The following is a 23,039-nucleotide window of genomic DNA, read 5'->3' as shown; positions in this document are numbered from 1 at the left end:
CAATCTTCCTTGTTATTTTTTTCCCATGTTACTGGCAATATAATAATGTACTTTACAATATGATAATATATTTCATTAAAATTTATTTTAAAACTTACTTAACTCAGTCCAAATGACTCGTAATATCAAACATTTTTAAAGAATCAACTAAAAGTAAAAATCAACAAAGGAATAAGTCATATTTTAGTTGAAGAATATAACCCGAGTTGTCTACGTGGTAATCAAACGTTATTTTTTTTTCTGTATAAGTTTAAATTTGAAAGCCAAAATGATTTTACTGCATCCTGGGTATAGCCAAGTATATGTAGTTATAGCTATGTAGTTTAAGAGGCATACATACAAAGGGGTCAATTACATCTGTAAGATTATAATATATTTATTATAGACGATACTATACAATAATAAATCAATTAAGCATAGATACCAGTGGTTTCAAAGTAGTCTGATGGGGGGGGGGTAATAATCGATAAATTCATTGTTTTTTTTTTAGGAGAAGATGGTGGTGGTTATTACCACCCTCAACACACTTTGAAACCTCTAACATATATATATATATATATATATATATATATATATATATATATATATATATATATATATATATATATATAAGATATAGAACGAAAGCAATAACATGCAGAGGTGTAATAATGGATAAACAGAAACAAATTAAGACATATAATGCTTAAATCAGTTTGGAAGTTTCTACGTTTTATTAATTTTCTTTTATATAACAATATATATATATATATATATATATATATATATATATATATATATATATATATATATATGATAAAAGGATAAAAATATTCGACAATATAAATATAAAATGGAAAGGAAAAAACAAAATGCTTGATAATTCATCTGTTTCATGGGTTTTATTCAAGAGATTGTAGGTTTAATTATAATTATGTTTCTCAGCTGTTTTCGAATGTGAAGTATTTCCTTTTCACTTCCAGTTGTGTTGGGTAATCAGGATAGAAATATCGATCGTTTTTTCACCATTTTTTGCATTTATTACATTCATAAGTTGGTTTGTAAGCTGTTTTTCATTGTGGGGTATCATACTTCGATTTCCAAAAGAGGTTGGGTCATCAGGAAAAGATATGCACTGTTTCGGGGCCAACCTCTCAGCTGAAAAACATAATTACATTTAAACCCACAATCTCTTGAATAAAACCTATGGAACAGATGAATCGTCAAGCAATTTGTTTCTTCCTTTCTATCTTATATTCATATATATACATCTTTAAAAAAATGTTAAATTGTTTTTTCATCCCAAACAAGGCACAGTGCCACTTTGGCATCAGGGGTTACTATTTAAGACCAGATTTGCAAAGATACTATGTAGGGAGTAGGGCAGTGATATGTTTATTCACATTACACTTGAACATCTGCATGTCAGTACAGCCAATAAAGCAGAGACCTGGGAAGGAATTCCAAAGTTTAGCAGTTTGAGGGAAAAAAGTTATTTGGGTAAAAGGTTTCCAGAATCTAAGGATCTCAACAGTGTAGGGACAGAATTTTGCTGCTTGTCGGGTTAGTCAGAGGTATTTACAACGTAGGTGTACAAGTGAATAAAACGTGGAAATTTCAAAACTTATACTACTATTATCTATATAATATTCTGCTTGTTCCTTCCTTAGGCCATATGTTACGCTTTGAAAAAGGCCAAATACAATGTATGATAGTTAAACTGCTTCAAAAAATGCCAAATTCGTGAAATTTGGCTTTAAGAAGCCCCATCTGGCAACTCTGAACAAGAATATTATGTAGCCTCATTTTCGAATATCATTACAGTAATGTACGATCATTGTTGTAATGGTGTGAGAAAGGAACGTAATAATTTCGATGTACAGTGGCTCTTCACTGAAGAAAGAAGTCAGCAAAATATTACGTACAAAAAAAGAACATTTGAAAAAAAAGGGTCTCTTATAATGTGATGTTATTATTTGTATTGAACTATGTAGCACTATATTACTTAGTATTTATTAATTTATCTCATTTGGATTAATTCTATATTTAAAATATAATGAATACTATTTTTGTAGAAATGTTATTCAACTCATATTTGTTGCGTGCTATTTCTTTTTTTTTTTTTGACAAAAAAAAAAAAAAATGGCGCTATCCAGATAAATATCAGTATTATCAAAACATATTTATTGATTAAATCTATTTCTCATTCCATGAAATTTCTACGGGTCCTGCTAGTATGCATTGATTTGATGGTTTTTGTTAATCTGTTACACCTCTGCATTATATTACCTTCTATAAATTACCTTTATATACACACTAAACAATGAGTAAAGCAAACTACATTAATTTATGAAATAGGCATATCTCTCTATATATACCGATAGATGAAATGTTAAAATTTATAGACAATTATGTCTAATCTTTTATATATAGTGATATTTATGACTCGAATAAATAATCAGTATTCCTACCATTTATTGATTAAAATTAATTATCAAAAAGAATACAATTAATTGGTAATTTATGAGAGAATTTTCATTAAAGAAAGTCGATAGATTGATAGAATTAAAATCTCTAAAATTGTGCTTTATGATGACTAGATAACGGTGTTCAACCTAGTGTTTTGTGTCAATGCCAGGCACAGTATTATGAAGGTGAGAGATTATGTTTAAAATATATGTGGGTTTATATATGTATGTTTATTTCATATCTATACAGTGAGAAATGATGAAAAGCATTCTCAAGTGAAGAGTAATCATTTTTGTCTTACCTGTTTTTAATAGGTTATGATATATGAACAGTAATAATGATAACTCATATGTTATGTTTGCATTTAACAGAGATTTTTTTTTCACAGTCAAATTAAAGATACAATCGAAGACTTTAAAAGATTGATTTTTGTGACAATATAACAAGCAAAAACATTAAAAGGATTGCTCACAGCGTTTTTTTTTAATATACCAGGCATAAAATAAATATAAAGCCGTCTACAAGATAGCAGCAAAAAGCGCATACACCAACCAATTACTTATTTAAGTCCATAAGTATATATTTTTGGAAGAAAATTTTGATGTAAGGAGATAAATTCCCCTCACTCTAAGAATAGACTCTGTCCAATAGAAGCCATAAACAGTATGTATATATATATATTAGTTCTAGGACGATTAATTAGAATCAGAAAAATCGGAATTTTGAGGTATCGGAATTAGAATCAGAAAAATTTGCGCCTATTTCCTGATGCCAAAATGATTCCTTTTAATTATCTTTTCTTTTTGAGTTTGGTTTAAGAAAAATGTGTTTTTACAGTAATCAGGACAAAATACCAATTTTATAGTTAAATATTTAAAGATTTATAAAGAATTGGAATCGAAATCGGTAATTATATAAGAATCAGGAAAAATATTGAATCGTCCCATCACTAATATATAAATTTCTTTACTATATGCCATCCTAATCAACAATTTGCAAACCAATAAGGACAAAAACACAATTTATATAAAATGCATCAGAATGAAATTCTCTACAAAACTCACTTAGTTTTAATGTATGGAAACAATTTGTAAAACTTTTAAATGGTAAAAATTCTTATAAATCATTTCCACATGGTAAAATTAGATAACTTTGGTAATGAATTTCATTCAAATGTGTTTTATATAAATTTAGTGTTTTTGTGTTGGGGGTTTATGAGTTCTTGAGTGTTAATTATTCTGTAATATTACTGATGCGGAACTATGATATATCATCAACAGAAAATATGAAGAGGGATAAGCTTTAGGAGGCTATGTTTTATTTTAAATACATCATGAATATGTAGATTACTGGAGATCTAGTAATTACAACACTCCACGAACTTCAGGATTATGTTTTGAAAATTTTGAGATGGTAATCTGTGTCTGTTGGATTATTTTTGCTACTATTCTCATCTTTTCTGTCATTCTCTGAATGTAACCTTCTTTAGGGTCAGTTTTCAAACTTAGGAATAACAGCCAAAGTAAGAAAAGTAGTCTGAATAATCCAAATAATACAGACTCTGAGGTATTTGTGACGTGTTCGTTTCCTTTGGACCATTTTGTTAACTCGTTGGTACATACTATGTTTTACTGCTCTGCAAAAAAAGGAAAGGTAGCATTCTAACATTGCAAAGATAAATGGAACTGCAAACAATATGGGATGAAAATAAAATGTATAATATTGTCAACATGACAAATAATACAAGACATATGGGTCAAAGCAAGAACAAATGAATGAAGACAAAAAGAAATAATAAAACTGATGCACTAACAAAAATTTCTACAAGAAGCCAAAAAAAAAGGGGGAAAAATAATTAAAGAAAATAATGAAAACATTATTAAAAAATTATTATGTGTTATTCAGGCAAGAATTTATTATTTATACTCAGTAGGAGTTTTTACAAAGATCATTATCAGCGATTACTCACTGATAACAGCCGGTGGTGTTTAGGTGACAACTTTCCTCAGATATTCAATACTCTTTTTGATAACTTTTGCAAATGCCTTTGCGTTATCACAACAGGCACTTACCATTGATTTCTCGCTGATAACGGTGATTGGTATTCCTTGGGGTTTAGGTGGCAAAAAGCCTCCCTCAAGATCCCAGTATTCTCTTCAATCTTCCAGAGGAGGTCTAGTTAGTGCTCTTCTTTCTTGTTTTCCCATTCTTCTAGACACTTCATGATTTGGTGTGGTGCCAGCTGAGACCATCATCATCACTTTTTTTTCATTGTGGGGGAGGGGTTAAAGGGTGTAGTTAACTGACAATTTTTGAAGTTTCAGTTCCCTTGATCTCACATGGTTATGTTTTATGTTTTTGTTTTATTTCTATTGCAACTTATTATTATTACTTCATTTGTCACACAGGTCATCATCAGAGATTGCTCACTGGCAACAATCAGTGGAGTTTTAGCAGTGAATGTTTTACAGGGGGGAAGAATTAAAAATTGGAGCTCAGGCAAGCACCTACCATTATAATAATGATAAAGTGAAGAAAGACTAAAAATGTCTTTCTTGCATGAAAGAGGCTGTAGTGAAGCGACAATTCTCCACTAGATTTTGATGTCAGTTTTATACTTTATCAAAGTTGGACAAAGTGTTCTAAGTGGCACTCCCCAGCTGTGGCAGAAATACACCATCTTAGACATATTTGAATATTATGCAATTAGAGAACTGCATCAGGAATGAAGTTCTTCTTGTTATTTTTTTTTTTGTTACTTATACAATAGCGGTAAAATAAGAGTAATTGATATAATTCAATAAATGAACAAGACTGTTGACTAAGAAACAAATAAAGAATATGTTTCTTTAATTTTTGAGATGAAGATTGATTATTTGGATTATATGGACTACTGTTCTCACCTTGAGTGTTTTCAGTCAATGTAATCTCTACCTTCTTTACGTGCATCTTGCCAAATTCAGGAATCTTGCTGTAAAACTCGAGAATCTGCACTTAATTTTGAATAGAACTCTTATTTAATCCACAGGTGCCTGCTGTAATGGGTACAGTAATAGACAAAAATTCTATACTAAGTGACACTCTTCTCGAGGTTGAAGATTCAATCCTAGTATATTTGTGAATTGCTTAAGAGTTCTACTTAGTCATAACTAGAATAAAGGCATGCTACTCTCATGGATTAAATAAAGGGTTTAGTTCAAAATTTCATGCAGATTCCCAAGTTTAATAGCAAGATTCTCAAGTTTGGAACAAATACATTGAAAAAATTGCCACCTGAAGAAGGTCATAGGTTACATTGGCAAAAACCTTATGTAAATAACACTCATAGTGAGTACAGTACTTCAAATAAACATTTTTAAAACATTTAACAATAAAAAATGGAAACATTTTTATACTAAAGATTCACCACTTACTGAGTTAGATGATGGGATGGTATAATGAAATTGAGAATGATGATTAATTCACAGGACTACTTGACAGATATTTGTTGACATTGAACTTGAAAAAGACCATGTAGTCAGTTGGGAAACATTCTTGTGGTAACGTATTCCACAGGATGAACGTTCTCGGAAAGAAACTTTGTCCATGTAAGTTCCAGTTGATTTTAGGTATACAGAGGAAGAAAGGAGATTTCTTTGTTGTATAGTAAAAAAAACTACTCACACAAGTGCCAGCACATTTATTTAGCCTGTCAAGTGCCAGAGTTGGAGGAAGAAAAATAAGTAAATTTGTAAATGGATTCTTTTTATATGTGGCATTAATTTCGATATGAGGGGATTAGCTGCTTTAAGAAGGATGAATTGGAAAGGAGAATTGAGTGTTTTACAGCTGAGAGAAAACACTGAAGTTGAGAGTTGTTGTTGTGAGTTATGGTATGAGTGAAGAGGAGTCCTGTCAGTTTTCCTTTTGGGATTACAGAGATTTGTTGGTGCAGAATTATGGTGTTAGTGGGGAGGAGTTGTTTTGCTTTCTTTTCAGGATTACAGGCAAGATTTTCTGAGACGATTTTGGGAGGGGAATCAGAACTGGCAGCTTAGTCGAGACCCTATCATGGAAATATTGAAAGAGCAGATATAGACTAGAAAAGCCTTTTCTGTGAGAAAGGAGCTGCACAGAAAAGAATACATCACTGACTAAATTTCAAAGTCGATTCTAAATTTTGTCAAGGCAACAAAGAAGGCTCTAAATGGCACCTTCCCAAATGTGGCGGCATTACTCCATATTGGTTTGAATCTGACTCTTATACAGAAAGATGATTGTGTCAGTAATCAGTTACTTTCCTAAATTGAACAGTGTTATCACAAACAAAATTAGGTGTGCTTGCAACACAAAGGTGCACATTTGGAGCACATAATTATAAATTTGTTTATTATTATTCAGTAAAACAAAAAAAAGTGAACCTTTCATACAAACATACATTGATTTAACGCTTTTTTTTTTGTTTTGCTATTGAGTCATTGGTTATCAAAACGAATAGCAATTTGATAAGAGTTAATGAGACTAGAATTATTGTCAACAATCACAAGAAGCCGATTTAAAGCATTTTACAAGGATGCAAAGATTCAATTGCAGAGGCCAATTTAATGCATTTGTTTTACTCTTATTTGCCTCAAACAAGACACAGTACCACTTATATGTTAGGGGTTACTATTTGAGATCATATCTACAAGGACACTATTTAGAGAGTTGAGCAGGGAGATGCCTGTTCACATTACATTTAAACTTTTGCATATGAGTACATTCAGAGAAACAGGAAACTGAACAAGTACTCTAAAGTCTAGAAGTTCAAGGGAAGAAACTGTTGGAGTAAAACGCTTTCTGGCATCTAGAGTTCTCTACAGTGTAGGGGTGGAACTTTGCTGCTTGCTAGATTATTCAGAGGTATTTATATCGAGGGGGAACAAATACTTTGAGTTTGCCAGAAAAAATGTAAAATAAGCACAGCGATGCAACATTGTAGTAATGGGACAGGAGTTGGAGTTTGGTTGACAGTGCGAGATCTATTGGGTTGAAAATTCTTTTCTGGATCATGTTTGAGAGCGAGAGACTAGTGACAGATGCACCCACTCAGACGAGGCAACAGTATACCTTGCATGGGCGAATAGTGGCTTCATATAGATATAGGATACTGTCAGGTGTGAGTATTTTTCTACACAGTAGAGAGAACTCATCTCTGTAATGTCTTCAATGTATTTGTTCCAATTCATGTTGACTGTAAATGTTAAGCTGAGGAGTTCGAACGAAGAGCTTTCAGATAACGTAATATTAGTCATGAGAATCAGTGATTGAGATTTCTTGTAATTGGTAAAGGAAAGTCTTGGCAGCATTGAGTGTTACCATTTATTTACGCCTCCATTTCACTACAGACTGGAGGTTATTTGCTAAGATTTCAGCCATTGCTTTAGATATGCATTCATGCATTTTCGCCCTGTGTCTGTTATAGAGTGTGGTGTCATCAGCAAATGCACCCATCTCAGAGACAATTTTTATCAGGAAGTCGTTTATTGCATTTCTTTGTGTTTTATTTTGTTTAAATATGGACCCTTGTAACATACCCACATTTATATTATGTTGTTTTGACGTACGACTATTAAGGACAATCTAGATTTTTCTATTGTCTATGAAGGATCTTATTATATTAAATATATATTTTCAATATTCATCCAGTAATACTCTTTGATTTAATTTTCATGAGAAGACCTCCGTACCAAACCCTGCCAACTTTTTTTTACTAATCAATTATCAAGGTCAAGAGCTGCTCGAGGACAAGGGTTAATGTTACTAAAATTATTGTTAGCTGAAAAAACTATGTAGCATTGACAGTGATCAATGATATGGACTGATTATTACTTATGAGGCGGTTTTTAACAAATATTTGTATATATAGAACTTGAAGACGATCAAGTTGTAATCAGTAAGGAAGCAGTCCTGAGTTGATATGCTTCACAGGCTGGAAGTCCTTGCAAAGAAGCTTTGTCTATGAAAATTCTCCCTGACTCTAGGCAAATGGATGGAAAAAGGAAAGTGTTTTTCAATGTGGTAAAAGAAACGAGTTCCTTCCATGACTGTCTTACAATGTGGAACCAAAGATTGGAGTACCGAGTGATAGATGAGATGAAAAAAAAAGAGAAACGTGTGCAGAACAAGAAATAACTAAACTCTTAACTAGGAATAACACATAAAAATTAAATCAATATATCAAGCATGAACATTTTATGCTTTAAATTGTTTTTTCTTAATGTTGTGGTTATCTTTTTGATACATTTGAGACTGTAAAAGGAAAAGGTCAGTTTAAACAAAATAAAACACAAAGAAATGCAAATGTAGAACATTGCAACTAAAGAAAATGAATAGAAGAGGAAAAATAAAAAGAATCAAGCACAGACTGATTATCTGCAAACAAGAGACAAATAGACAAAAATAAAAAAGAAAGAAAACAAATGATATGAAAATGGAAAATAAATTTTGAAACTAAGGCAGCAACACATAGTGTCTCAATTTCAAGATTTCAAATCATAACTCATTTATTGAAGAGCACAAAAATTGAACTCGTTTAATTGTGCATTATTAGCTGAAATACTAGTCTACGTTGGGTTTCACCGATTTTTCTTGAAGTCAAGATAAGAAGTTAAAACATCCATTAAATGTTTTTCGTCCATTTTTATTAAAAAAAATGTCATTCAGCTTTAAGATAATAATTGATAGCAGCTAGGAAATAACTGGAATGCTACGACAAAAAAAGTAAAACAAAAAACAACACTAAAAGCAATTGTCTAGTGTGAGATTTGAACCTACAATCACATAAAAGATTCGAACTGAAAGCGAATGGTTTATTCACTGGGTCACTAAATAAAGAAAATTTTTAAACCTACTTAAATGAATTTAGCATAGGTTTTTTTACCTCTCTGCATAGATCTCAAATAGTCTGTTTAAAATAAATAAGGAAACATAATGTTTTTTATCAAATTAAACATATATTAATGAACATTTATGGAATAACTTTTTTAATTAAAAGAAATAATGGTTTCTACTCAGCTACTAAATAAATCTGTGTGAAAACTAATATATAATATTTAGTTTGGAAAAAAAAATCCAACAGAAAACTCAGTTAAAAGCATAATATTTATTAATTTATTAATAATGTTGCAGAAGATCATTTCACATGAACATGATACCGTTGGTTAATTAATTTAATTAAAAAAAGTAAAAAAATAACGTTTAGTTCGTTATTTTATTTTGGTGAAAAATAATTCAACTAAATGAGTTATGAATTGAAAAATAACTGCAAATAAGTCAAAAAAGAAATGGAAACGTTTTGAAATCAACACTGTAGACAAAAATAATTTACCTGTGCATAAATAATAAAATAAGCGAAAGAGAAAAATAAAAAAATAATTGACAAATGGATAATAAAGAATAGTGGTTGAATCATGTTTTTAGAATTCCCTTTATTTGGATCAGAGAGCACCTGGAATCATGCTTCAGAAGTTTCGAGATGAGGATTAATAATTTATATTTTAAAAATTATTAGGACTACTGTTCCTATCTTCAATACCATTCTCACAACATTTCAGCCATTGTAACTGCCAACCTTTTTCAAGTACAATTACAAATTGCTTAAGATTTCTATCCTCTTATGGCTAACGGAAAAAGAGCAAGTTACTCCTATGAATTAAAAAAGGTCTATTTTGAATTCAATAAAGGTTCCTGTATTCAACAAAATGCATCTAAAGAAGATCATAGGTTATATTGGTCAAAACGTTAAGATAAAAAAAGAACAGTAGTCAGAATAATCTAAATAATCTAATCATTTATTTTTTTATTTTGGTTCATTTATAATTTTTTCACTTCAAACATAGCATACTACCCAATGGAGCATAAAGTGCTATTGTCAGATGTATAGGGGAGATTCTGGGTATGTGTGTGTGGGGGCGGGGCAAGATGCTTGTTCACATTAAATTTAAATTTCTGCTGTATTACACGGTCGGGGTAAACAGGAAGTAGAAAAGAATTACCATGTTACATTACCATGAGTTTGTGATTATTGCACAAAAAAAAATCATTATATATATATATATATATATATATATATATATATATATATATATATATATATATATATATAGAACCAATACCCAAAGATAATGACCCAAAACCATTTAACAAAAAAATAAAAAGGAATAAAAAACATTTAAAAGTAAAGAGAAAATTTAAAGAAACATCATGCTCCAAATATTCGATGAGAGAACATTTTAATAAAGGGGAAAATCTGCAAATAGACTTATTTCCTCTGAAGAGGAAATAGTCAGGATTCTAATACTCTGTAGGGAATCAGTCATGTAAAATTAGGAATCAAGGAGTTGAATTTGGGTTAGGCATTTTCCATGTTAACAAATGACTAGATAAACAGGGAAAACAATAGTACAATGCGTATTTTTAATATAAAGTTATTTTTAATTATGCAAACATATTTTGCTATGCAAATACATTCATGCCTCAACCAATAACAATACAGGTCTCATCAAGTATTATAAAATTAAGAGACAAGTGGAAAAGAAATCTACAAATTTGTAAATTGAAACATTTTGGAAGAAAATGAACAGGCGACCTTATGTAGTAAAATCTGTTTATACCAACCCTGTAGCACTCGTGCTACTAACTACAACCACAATAGCAACAGCAGAAAAACATGGCTCAAATTAACCACCATTACGATTTTGAATCTGTTCTTACTTTCTAAGCTCAGGGTTGTTTAGTGCAAGCATTTAACATTCTTTCTAGCTAACCCAATCAGAGACCATCTCTCAAACGAGCTAAGTACACGACACAAGTTGATAAAAGAGAATGCCAACTAGACTCTTCCCTTTTTTCTGGTCAGGAAATAATCAAGAAGCTGACTCATTCCACAGCACTTCTCACAACTCCCAAACTTCTCTTTTGGGATGCCTACCTCTGGGCTGTCAGGCCCTGCGGTTTGACAAAAGTTCCATCGGCCCAACATGGCTACAACAATAGTATGCACATGGACAATGTAACACACATACTAATTTATTTACACACGTGCTGACTTCAACATTTGTGTATAGCACAACCATTCTCATAGGGGAACTCTTTGTTCATTTTTACAAATAGGACATTTATTTAATACCACATTTTGTCTTTGTCCATACTCATGGTTGTATTCCATTACTTCCTTCTCTTTTTCATTTCCCTTTTATTTACGTGGTAAAAAAGACAACTCAATAAAGTTGATTTAAATGTTAGAATGAGACTTCATCCACTTATTCTACAGTTCTCCTCCCTAAACCACAACTCATAGACATCCGTAGATATTCCGATATCTATGAAATGTATGTCAGAAGAAAAGTGATGAGTAATCTCAACAGATCTTAGTACATTAAATCACATTAATTTCCTTTCAAAAATGTTATAATTCTCAAGTTTCGATGAACTCCTTTTTGATTTGTCTTATTTTATTTATTTATTTTTTTTGTTATGTAGATTGAAACAGTTATGTATTTGTAAAGCATAATATATTTGTGTAAATAAAATAATTTTATAATAAAAAAGTATTTGGCTCTACTTTTGCTGAGCACTATTATTATAAATACTCTAAAATTCACTTTGTCGATTTTTCATCCACTCTGAACAAAACTACACCGGGAGTAAATTAATATAGGTATATATATATGTACTTATAAAAAAACACAACAAAATAAACATGAGACAGAAGCAAAAATGACTATTCAGCTTACAGCTAGCATCTGGGTGACCACTGGTGTCGTCCTCATTCACGGGGCCTGTAAATAATAGCAATAGCAACGTATAATTGTAAGATCCAAACTTTCACACACACAAATCCAAAGATATTTAAAAAAAAAAAAAAAAAAAAAAAAAAAAAAAAAAAAATTGGACAACACCAACCAAATTTTAAAGGTGACAAAACTTTTTAAGGTAAGCCGAACAAAAGAATCAGTAACACCTCCACATACAACGTAGCCAAGCAAACAAGTCCGTGAGTATACCCCATCTCTTATAACATTTTATAACTTAAAAAAAAACAACCTTTTATTCACTCCCAAACAAGACATATCATTCTGTAATATGTAAGGGCCTATTGTGATTAGAGATCAAATTTATAATAGTCATTCTAAGTGAAGAGTTGTGCAGCAAGATATTTGTTAACATACATTTCAATTTATGCATGTTGATACATTGGAACAGGGAGAGACTTCAAAAGGCAAAAGGCAAGCGACCTGAGAAAATAAGCTATTTGAATAGAATATTTTCATATCGGCTTATAATCATAAATGAATTACTTCCCCTCAGCTGTGAATCCACTGGCATATAATTAAGAAATACAGCTATTTCCCTTGATGAGAACTCTTCATTCCAGAAGCAGTCATTTTGAATTGTTTGCTTTTATTGTCTATTGTGTTTTCTTGCTTGCTTTGGGGTGATTTTTTTTTGCCTTTTCTCAAGAGAAGCAACTCTGTTTAATTAGGAACTAAAGAAAATAATGTTTTCATTTAATGTTTTGTCTTGCCTTTTAATAATGAAAGGATGTATTGAAACCAATTTAACCAATTTATAGGACTTTTTACTTCAGAAACTTGATTTAAATACTCTTTTAAATCTACACACCCACGTGTGTATGTGTGCGTGCGTGTGTATATTAGTGTCTATTTAAACATCAAACCATTAATTATGATTTCAAATATCTGAAACCTGCTCTGATATTCAATACTGGACATGTTATTTTCCATAAACACATGTTTCTAAGAAGAAATTATCGATTAATAAAATTACATACAAGTAAAAATACATATTGATTTCCGGGGCAGGTTTTGGATATTTGAAATCATAATTAATATGTTTGGATATGTTGAAACATGTACTATTAATATATAAAGCTCTGATTGATATAAACTAGTGATCATTGAGCTTATCTTTAACTGCAGCTTTGAGCTATATCCTAAAGACTGGATAATATATGATATTTTTTTAAAAATGTTGTTCTTTAAAAGAACGTATGGGAATTGATTTCGACCAGAATAACCCTTGAAGTGTTTTAGTTCAATAATTTACACTTATATATATACTAGTAAGTTACATTCCAATGACTAAAGGAAAGAATCAGTTCGTAATAGAATGTAATTTACTGGTATATATGCTCTGAAGCTGGAAGCATAGCTTCATTGGACTTGTTATTTGTAACAATTTGAACTATATTATAAAGAATATATACTTCCAAAATATTATTCAAACTAATCTAATGTGTATGAAGAGAATTGTAGACAAGACAAAGCAATATATTGATATATATATAGACTTATTCGTCAATTCAATAAGAAAAACATCAATGGGAGGAAGTGTTATAAATTCTCTCCATTTTTTTTTTAAATTAATAAATAGATCTACATATACAAATAGATTGCTTTATCTTGTCTAAAATTCTCTTCATATACTTAAGCTCCACCATATTTGTTGAGCTTCGTAGATCTTGATAGGACTACATTAAAAGAATGTTTCATTACTTCTTTAACCCTCCTCCCTCAAACATATATAACTAGCTGTGATAAGATGTACTAGGAGCAAAGTGTGATATCTGTTCCTCTAGATACTACACTTCATCTTTTCTGTCCCCAGTTAGTGAAGAATAAATCATTTTAGACTAAGACATTTGTCCCAATCAAGAGTGCTCCTTTTTGAATTTCCCCTACATTAAAAACCGACCTTGTGCCTAACTCTGTGCTCGTGGGAAAACAATTAAATAGAGACACCCATTATAGAAGAATTTGAAATTAGGAAAAAATTATCACTTGAAAAAATAAATAAACCTTTGTATTTTTCCTTTAAAAAAATGGGTGAAAAAGAATTATGATGAAATCACCGATTATATTACTTAAATTGTTCTTGTATGAAATATACAATTTAGACAATAGATTGTCAAAATCTAGGTTAGTTTAAGTAAGACCATTCATATGTTTATATCAACATAGGATAAATAATTTGCGTCCTCCAGATATTTAAATGAACTGAAAAATGAGTGTATATAGTATATATATATATATATATATATATATATATATATATATATATATATATATATATATATATATATATATATATATATATATATATATATATAAAATGAGAATTACAATTAAGTTGACCAAGATAATCCAAGATGGCAAATCTAAAGTAGATTATAAATATTAAAGAGTTAATATTTATAAAGTAATCTCAACTAGATGTAAAAGCTCGATAAAACCAAATAGGAAATAGAGCTTATAATAAGAACAAGTAGTTAATAAAACATGTTAAAAAAAAACACTTTGAAAAAGAGTTAAAAGCATATTTTAAAAAGGAAGCACAAAATAAGTGGCTAGTTCTTAATCCGCAGAGTTTCAAAGAAATACTTTCCTTCTCAGGTGTGAGTAGTCATTTAGAACAGTAAAGAAAGCCCACTTCTTCACAGCAGCCTTGGCAATTGCCTCAATGTATTTGTTCTAATTCATATTGTCTGTGAATGTTAACCCTAGGAGCTTGAGGGAAGTACTTTCAGACAGTGTATCACTAGCCATGGCAATCAGTAGTTGATAAAATTAGTGTTGTATTTCTTTCTGAAACCAGATTTGCTGATATGGGAGAGTTAGAGGAGGTACACTTCTGTTGGGTACATTTTCTACTGAGTATGAAATGCAAGTTCTAAGAAATATGAACCAGGCATCAGTTTTGCCACCAGGAGTGATTTTGCCAAAAATCTTGACTCCCTGTCTATTGGTATAAATAACAGACTTATGTCCTTGTGTGTTGTGGAAGAAAAAGGCAAATACACCACATTTTTGAGTTGCTATGCACCTACACTTGATTTACCTGATCAGTTAGAAGTTTTTACTTCTCTTTATGTGAACGGATTTAACAAGGTTTCTATTTAAGATAAGTTGTTTGTCTTAGGTAACTTCAATGTTCATGTAGATGTTAGAGAATAGCCAGAAGCGATTAATTATCTATCTATCTATCGAGCGATGAGTGGAGAACAGAAGTTAAATCGTGGCATGTGTTGACAGGCATCAAACTTTGTGACCGATCATTTGCACCGGAAGTATCCAAACGGGGATCGGACGTGATCTGTCAAGTGTTCCGGTTTGAATAAGCTGAGTTAAGTTTAGTGAATTGGATCTGAGATGTTGAGAAAGACAGATGGACTAAAATGGCTCTCCCCATAAGGGACAGGACGGTCTCAGAATGGGGACATAGAGGAACCCCCAAGTCAAAGATCTCGTCGGTCACTCCATTTCTGCTGATGGGATGCTTGAGAGTGAATAAATATATATATATATATATATATATATATATATATATATATATATATATAAACACACATCGTCTTGGATCCTTGTCTTGAAGCGTTTCCTTTGAACAGGTTCCAGCTCCCAAAGATGGTTCGTGAATCCCCTAAAAGCGACCTGCAGGAGACAGGTATGTCATCATGTTACATGTGTTATATGTTCTGACACGCATGCACCTATAATACTAGCAGTCACGGTCCATTAAGTAAATAGACATTAAGGGATATGAGGACAACAGTCCATTAAATAAGCAGTTAGAAACGCACAGTTAGATAAGAATACATAAAAACGATTTAGTGAGAATAAAATACACAACATAGATAGTGATACACAATCTTGGAGAAATGCCAGTGGTTCACATGGAATTGTTACATTCAACTCAAATGGTGTTCTCTTCTGTGGTTAAATAATCAAATGTTAACTTTCTATGCTTTCCCTGATGGATTGTTAACTATGCTACACTTCCAAATAACAATTTCCAACACACTGCTGTCAAAACTTCCAACTCCAGAACTCGACATACTGCTGTTAAAAAGTGATGCTCCAACATCTAAGTTTAAATCAACTGAGTCTCATAAAACCCAGGCTTTTTTGAAAATCTAAACCGGAAGCGTCTCAATTGCATATGAGGCGACAAGATCACCAGTATATTAAAAGAAACAGCAGTCTTTTTTTCTTTTCTTTTTGTTTGCAGGGAACACCACAGTCTGCTGAGAGAAAGGTTTGCACCAGTTTTTAAGACATTTTAATCATATCTAATTGTCTATTTGCAGTGAATTTGATCTTTTGCTCATTAATACTGTGTTTCAACTATCTAACTGCAAGAAACCAGTTAAGCGCATCCCCGATTGAACCATTATCATTAGGGCTGTAACAACAGCATATTCTTTTCATTGTTTTGACTCTCGAGTATATATCCGACACAGACTCAGTTAATTAACCGAGAACCACATCACTCTATATAAAAGCATAGAATATTAACCGATATATACTCAAGTCAAAACAATGAAAAGCATATTCTGTTGTCACAGCCCTAATTATCATCTCATTGACTATATCATTGTATATCATTCTGATAGACAAGATGCAAGCTTCATATGCTCTTATAAGATAGAGGAATTTTGGTTAGATAAATTCATCTGCTTCACAATCAAGATGAAAATCAAATGCTATGTGAGAAATTCATATAGTTCCCCCATCAAGAGAATTGATGTGGACAAGTTGAAGGTTAGGACAATGCAGTGGTTTCAATCACTTATTGATGAAAAAGTTGTCCTCCATTATATGTGCGAATGATAGTGATACATATTGGTTGTAGTGTATGACTCTACAAAAGAGTCTAATGATAATAGTGTGGATTACTGACAAAAATTATTTATTGAAACACAAGGCTTTTCAAATGGTCCAAAAGTTGACAATCTCGACTCCAGGAAATTAAACAAAACTAGTGGAAGTTGAAAGGCCAACAGCAGATAGATGCAATTTTAAATCTTTCTGCCAGAATCTGTGTTCTGTTCTATCTCAAAAGGGCATTTCCAATATTATTATCAGATGATCCTCTCCTTACTGATAAGAAAGAAATTGCTAAACACTTGACTGAATGCTTTTCAAATGTTCTAAACAGAGAATCGTAGATCAGGAAGTGATTGATAATTAATTTTCCTCAGAAGCCAACCATTGAGAATCTTGCTTATAGTCCTATCATATCAGAGGTTGAAAAGGCTATAAAGCAATTGTCAAGTGGTAAAGCTCCAGATGATAGAATACCTGCAAAATAAACAAATGTGGAAGCCAACTGCTGATCAGGAAACGGATTGCTCTGTCTTCATCAATATAGAAACTTAGAACTGTGCCACAAAACTTCAAGAATGCTTCAATTATTCACCTATTTCAGTACAAAGGAAGTAAATGTAAGTATGATAACCATAGAAGAATTTCTCTCTTATCTATGTAATCTTATCAAGGCCCGGAAGCCACTCAGGGATAAGGGTACATTACGTTAGTGTGGAGATTTGATGAAGTGTTTACTTAAGGCGGCGGTTTCATCCTTATTTTATTAAAGAGTTTCATTCTTTGTATTTTTTAAGGTTGAAGACTAATTTTTTTAAAACCTTACCATAACATTTACTTTTTAATTAAAAAGAAAAATTTGCCACAGCTTCTTTTTTAAACGTTTTCATCTAATGAAAATATCGTTGGTTTGTTGGTTTTTCTTAAACAGACTTGATAATTCAATTTGTAAAACTATGCCTCCTGAAATTCAATGTGGTTTACAGCAACTACAGAAGAAAGCAAGGATGCAGATTAGGGATGTGTTTGTAACCTTTATTTATCTCAAAAAGACATTTGGTACCGTCTCCAAGGATGCCCTGTTTTGCCCTGGGAACTATTTTGAGGAAGCTTGGTTTTCCAGACAAAATATTCAATATGATCGTTTCTTTTAATTGGGGAATGATGGCATCAGTACAGTAAACACTGCAAACAAAGTGAACTATTTAAAGTGTCAGGTGAACCCAAGCAAAGATGCATCATTGCTCTGATCCTATTTGCTCTCTTCTTTTCAGTGACTCTAGAAACAGCCATTGAAGACACTCTGGAAAGTGTAGGTGTTGAATATCAGTCAAGGAAAGGGTTACTTAACCAGAAACGGTTCAAAGCCAAAATCCGGACTTTTGTGTGAACTGTTCTTTTTTTTTCTTTTTTTTAAATTACATTTTCACCCCAAACAAGGCACATTGTCACTTTGGTGTAGGGGGCTACTATCAGGGGCAACAACTACTGGGGTAATATGTAGGGATTTGGGCAGTAAGATGTCAGTTCACGTTGCACTTGAACTTCTGCACGTCAGTAGAGTTGGGGAAGCAGGGACCTGGAATGGAATTCCACAGTCTAGCGGTTCTGGGGAAGAAACTACTGGAGTAGAAAGATCTTTTACATCTAGGGATCTCTACAGTGTGGGGGTGGGATTTTGCAGCCTGTCAGGTCTGTCGAGGGTGTTCACGTCATGGGGGCACAAGTGATTGCGGTTCGTTAGAGCATTCACCATTAAAATACTTGTAGAACAGGCAGAGGGATGCAATGTTTCGTCGATGGGACAGAGGCTGAAGCTTAGATGCCAATTCAGGGCCTATCAGATTTGCGACTCTCTTTTGAACCTTGTCAAGGAGCGAGAGACTAGTAGCCGATGTTCTTGATCTTGTTTTTACTGATGATCGTGCTCTTGTCGCTCATAGTCTTGGGGACATACAGAACATCCTCGATAGCTTCACTGATGCATGTAAGGACTTTGGTCTTAAAATTAGCATAAAAAGACTAAACTTATTCATCAGCCAAAACCAAACTCTTCACCCTCTTTACAACCAGTGGTATATATTGATGTTAAAGTTTTGAAAACAGTATCTTCCTTTAAATACCTCGGCTCTATTGTGTATGATGACGAAAAATGTGAAAAGGATATCCAAAACAGAATCAAAAAAGCATTTGATAGGTTGCAACACAGACTTTGGAACAGTCATAATGTATATCTGAAAGTAAAAGTAGCAGTCTATATACACTTCTGTATAGTGCCAAAACGTGGAACTTGTGTCACAAGCATATCAATCAGCTCAATTCATTCCATATAATATGTCTGGACTCCATTTGCAATGTTAAAAGATCGTATTCGAAATAGTGAGTTATTGGAGAAGTGTGAGATCACCGGTGTTGAAACATTTTTGGTTAGGATACAAATGCGATGGTCTGGTCATCTCATAAGAATAGATGACTCAAGAGTTCAAAAGCAACTTTTTTTATGGGCAATTGACAAATTCTTCTTGCCCAATAGGGTGTCATCCTTTTCGTTACAAGGATAAGCTAAAAAACAATCTGAAGCATTGTGACATTGCCTTGAGCTTCTGAGAGAGTGCAGTAGGGGATCGCAACAAATAGAGCAAAGTGTATTTTCTGAGGGCTAGACAATTTGAAAGCAACCACCTTTGTCATAGGAATGGCTTCGTGCAAATTTAAGAGCAAAGCATCAGCAAAATTCACCAAATAGTGATCCAGCAAACAATGATTGTGTATATCACTGTGGGTTCAAAGTACAAAGCAAAACTTGATTATCTGTCCACTCAAAATGACACTTTGAACCAACAAATACATGCAAGTGTACCATCTGCGAGAAAGTGTGCAAGACACCTGTTGGATTGAAAGCATACATGCGACGTCACAGAACTTAAGAATTGTTGAATTTATTTGCTGAACTCTCATTCATCATTTTCGATGAGAGAATTCACCATATATATAATAAGTTATAGATTAAGCTGCACAATTTTCTGCTTGTAATCCCTGTAGGAAATTTTCACACTAAAATGCTTGATGAAACCTAAATACACCCAGCGGATACTATAATGTATAGTTTTTAAGTAATGTGTGTATGTGTGTGTGTTTGTGTATAGATAGACAGAGAAATAGTGGGAGAGAGACATTACTCTTTAGTATTAATGGAGGATAAGATGTTTAAAGGAAGTTAAGGAAGAGGGGTTACAAGTATTCCCATGAAGTTTAATAATCTGCAGATACTGAAACTTCCTCATGCTTCTCTTTCAAAGTATGTCACCTGGATTAAACGGTTGGCAACATTACAAGACACAAACTTCAAACATTACACACAACACAATTTTTTAATTCAGACAAAATTAAAAAAAGAAAAATCCAATAGCAAGACAAGAAGAAAAAATTAATTTAAGCACCAAGAAATATATAATAATAAAAAGGATGATAAGTAGATAAGCATATTTAGGATAAAATTCACATAGCATAAGAGAACTGATCTCCAACGCGTGCACTTGTCAAATAAACCAATTTCAGTTGATCACAGAAATATTTTTAGTTCAGTTCAGATGTAAGCCTGTTCATGTGTTCATTATATAAATATAAATAGGGGCAATTATCTATGCATATGTGTGTTTGTATGTCCAGCTGAAAGTAAAAAAAAAATACAAAACGGAACACCACAAAGTTGGTATTGTCTTGTCCAGCGTTATCCTGGATGTATAGTTCCTAAAATTTAGCAAAACATATTTATTCATTGAAAGTGAACTGGACAAATTTTTATTAGCAGGGAAGGCACATGTTTTTTCCTGGATTTTTAATATATCTATGTAGTAAATTTCAAAGAAAACATTGCAATTACATAGTAATTTGGAAAAAAAAAACTGTTGAGTCATTACTCAAAATGTTTCAAAAATTATATCCTTTCGCTTCAAATTATGATTGGAGTGAGAGAAGGAAAAAAACTCGATAAGGCTGGATTTAGAAGATTTCTGGAGGCCTCCTTAATTTTAATTAGATAGTTTCAGTAGTAGTAATTACTATCTGGCAAGTTGTATATATATATATATATATATATATATATATATATATATATATATATATATATATATATATATAAAGTAATGAAATAAAAAGGATGTAGTGGTTACCTGATATACGCAATGGTAAACTTCAATCTAATATAAATACCAGTATTTATATATAGATAATTTAATCCCAACTTGAATAAATAAACCGAGCAATAAATTTTGATTGTAAATTTCAACTTACAGTCTTAATTTGTTTTGATGTCTTGCTTAGAGCAAATTCCAAAAACCATATGAAAACTTTGGAATATGTCTCTATTGTCATCCGCAACCTTCTTTATGAGAGCAGAAGGAATTCATTAAATTATTAAATCTCTTTGTGGAACTTTGACCCCTACTCTATACTTGATACTGAGGATTTTCCTCACATAGATATATATAAATATATATTTTTTTTTTTTGGTAAAGTTAGACAGTAAGAAAAAAATAATCTTCAGTTATGATTAATTTTACATTTATTATTTTTTTTTTATGCTTTTACGAAAATAACTGAATTTTATATAAATTTTTACAAAAATAATTTCATTTCAAGAGGAATAACATAAGCAAAATATAAATATCTGTACCTACTCACAGTTGCTTGCAAATCTTTTTACTTACATTATTGTCTTTATTTTCTTTAACTGTGCTGTTTTTTATTTACTAAATTATTATTTTTCTTAAATAGAATTTTTAAAGTTCAATTTAATTATTACTGTATTGTTTTGTCATGAAGTTATTAATTAGACCAGGTTGTTATAAATCGATATCTAATTTTGCTAAGATAATGTTGTTTTAATCTTTATATATAACATTATTGCATGTAAATAGTTTCGAAAACTTTCAATCAATTAAATGAGAATTTGGAGAGAATTTAAGCCTATTTTAATGACTTTCTATTTGATAAATAATCAAGCGATACCATAATAATTAAACTTAACTGTCAAAACTTTATTAAAATCTTTTTCTAGGTAGAAAACTTCATAGTTTAAAATATAAAAGAAAATAACACATACAAGAAAAAAAAACTGCTGAGCAACAGCTGATATAGATAAAATGGCTTTAAAACTTAGAGAATAGCACAATTAACGTATGCAAAATGAAAGAGGTACAATTCAATTGTTTTAGAAGAAAACAAAAAGTCCTTATTTACTTGCCTCCCCAAAAGGACAGAGTTTGATACAAAGTAGTTTTTTAATGTGGGGACAATCCTGCTCTCCAAAAGGGCACTTTGCCTTGTGGTGGGGTGGGGGAATAAAAACTGCTTCAGTCTAGAAGGATTTCTTCACTGACTGAGGATAGAACAGGTGAAGTGCAATATGAGAACATATTGCACTTTGATCTTTGAAAGTCAGGTAAAAAATAATAATTAGGTGCTTCTGTATTATTAGTCACAATTGAAAATCATATTTCAACTAAAAAACACCTTGATGTAATGATGTATCATGCTAAAATAAATATCCTTACCCAAAAAATAAAAAAAAAATAATCGATTAGATGATCGTCTAGAACTTTTTATCAAAAATAAACATATTTTTCAATTAACTATTAATAAAAGCAGAAGTACCGGAAGTTGCTGTAAAACAGAGAAGATAAGCCATTCTTTCATTTAAGCAAGTAAACATGAACACCATAATACAATAAAACTGTAATTTACAATAAAATTAATTTTTACTTTCAATTAATCTTTAAATAAGTTTTTTTTTTTTTGATTCTTTGGTGAGGATACTTATTTCAGCTTGACACATAAATACATCGAATACGATTTTTAAATGTGAATAATACTATAGAAATACTAATAATTATCTCGAGTAAATTAAGGTATGGAGGTAAGGGAATTAAAAATTCAAATTGATTC

General features: G+C 31.5%; 1 protein-coding gene across 1 annotated transcript in view; it reads right to left on the bottom strand.

Annotated features, from left to right (window-relative positions):
* Positions 1 to 23,039, bottom strand: part of LOC145248803 (uncharacterized) — a 2,668,808-nt gene that overhangs the window by 43,020 nt on the left and 2,602,749 nt on the right. Inside the window, exon 17 of the mRNA XM_080110455.1 lies at positions 12,204 to 12,248. Coding sequence (XP_079966581.1) covers positions 12,204 to 12,248 — 45 coding nt within the window. The remainder of the gene's footprint in view (positions 1 to 12,203; positions 12,249 to 23,039) is intronic.

The sequence above is a fragment of the Euprymna scolopes genome, chromosome 27, assembly GCF_053919585.1.
Source record: "Euprymna scolopes isolate OS-2025 chromosome 27, ASM5391958v1, whole genome shotgun sequence".
NCBI lineage: Eukaryota > Metazoa > Mollusca > Cephalopoda > Sepiida > Sepiolidae > Euprymna > Euprymna scolopes.
Note: the sequence above shows the minus strand (reverse complement) of the source record. Positions and strands in the feature narration are given on the sequence as shown.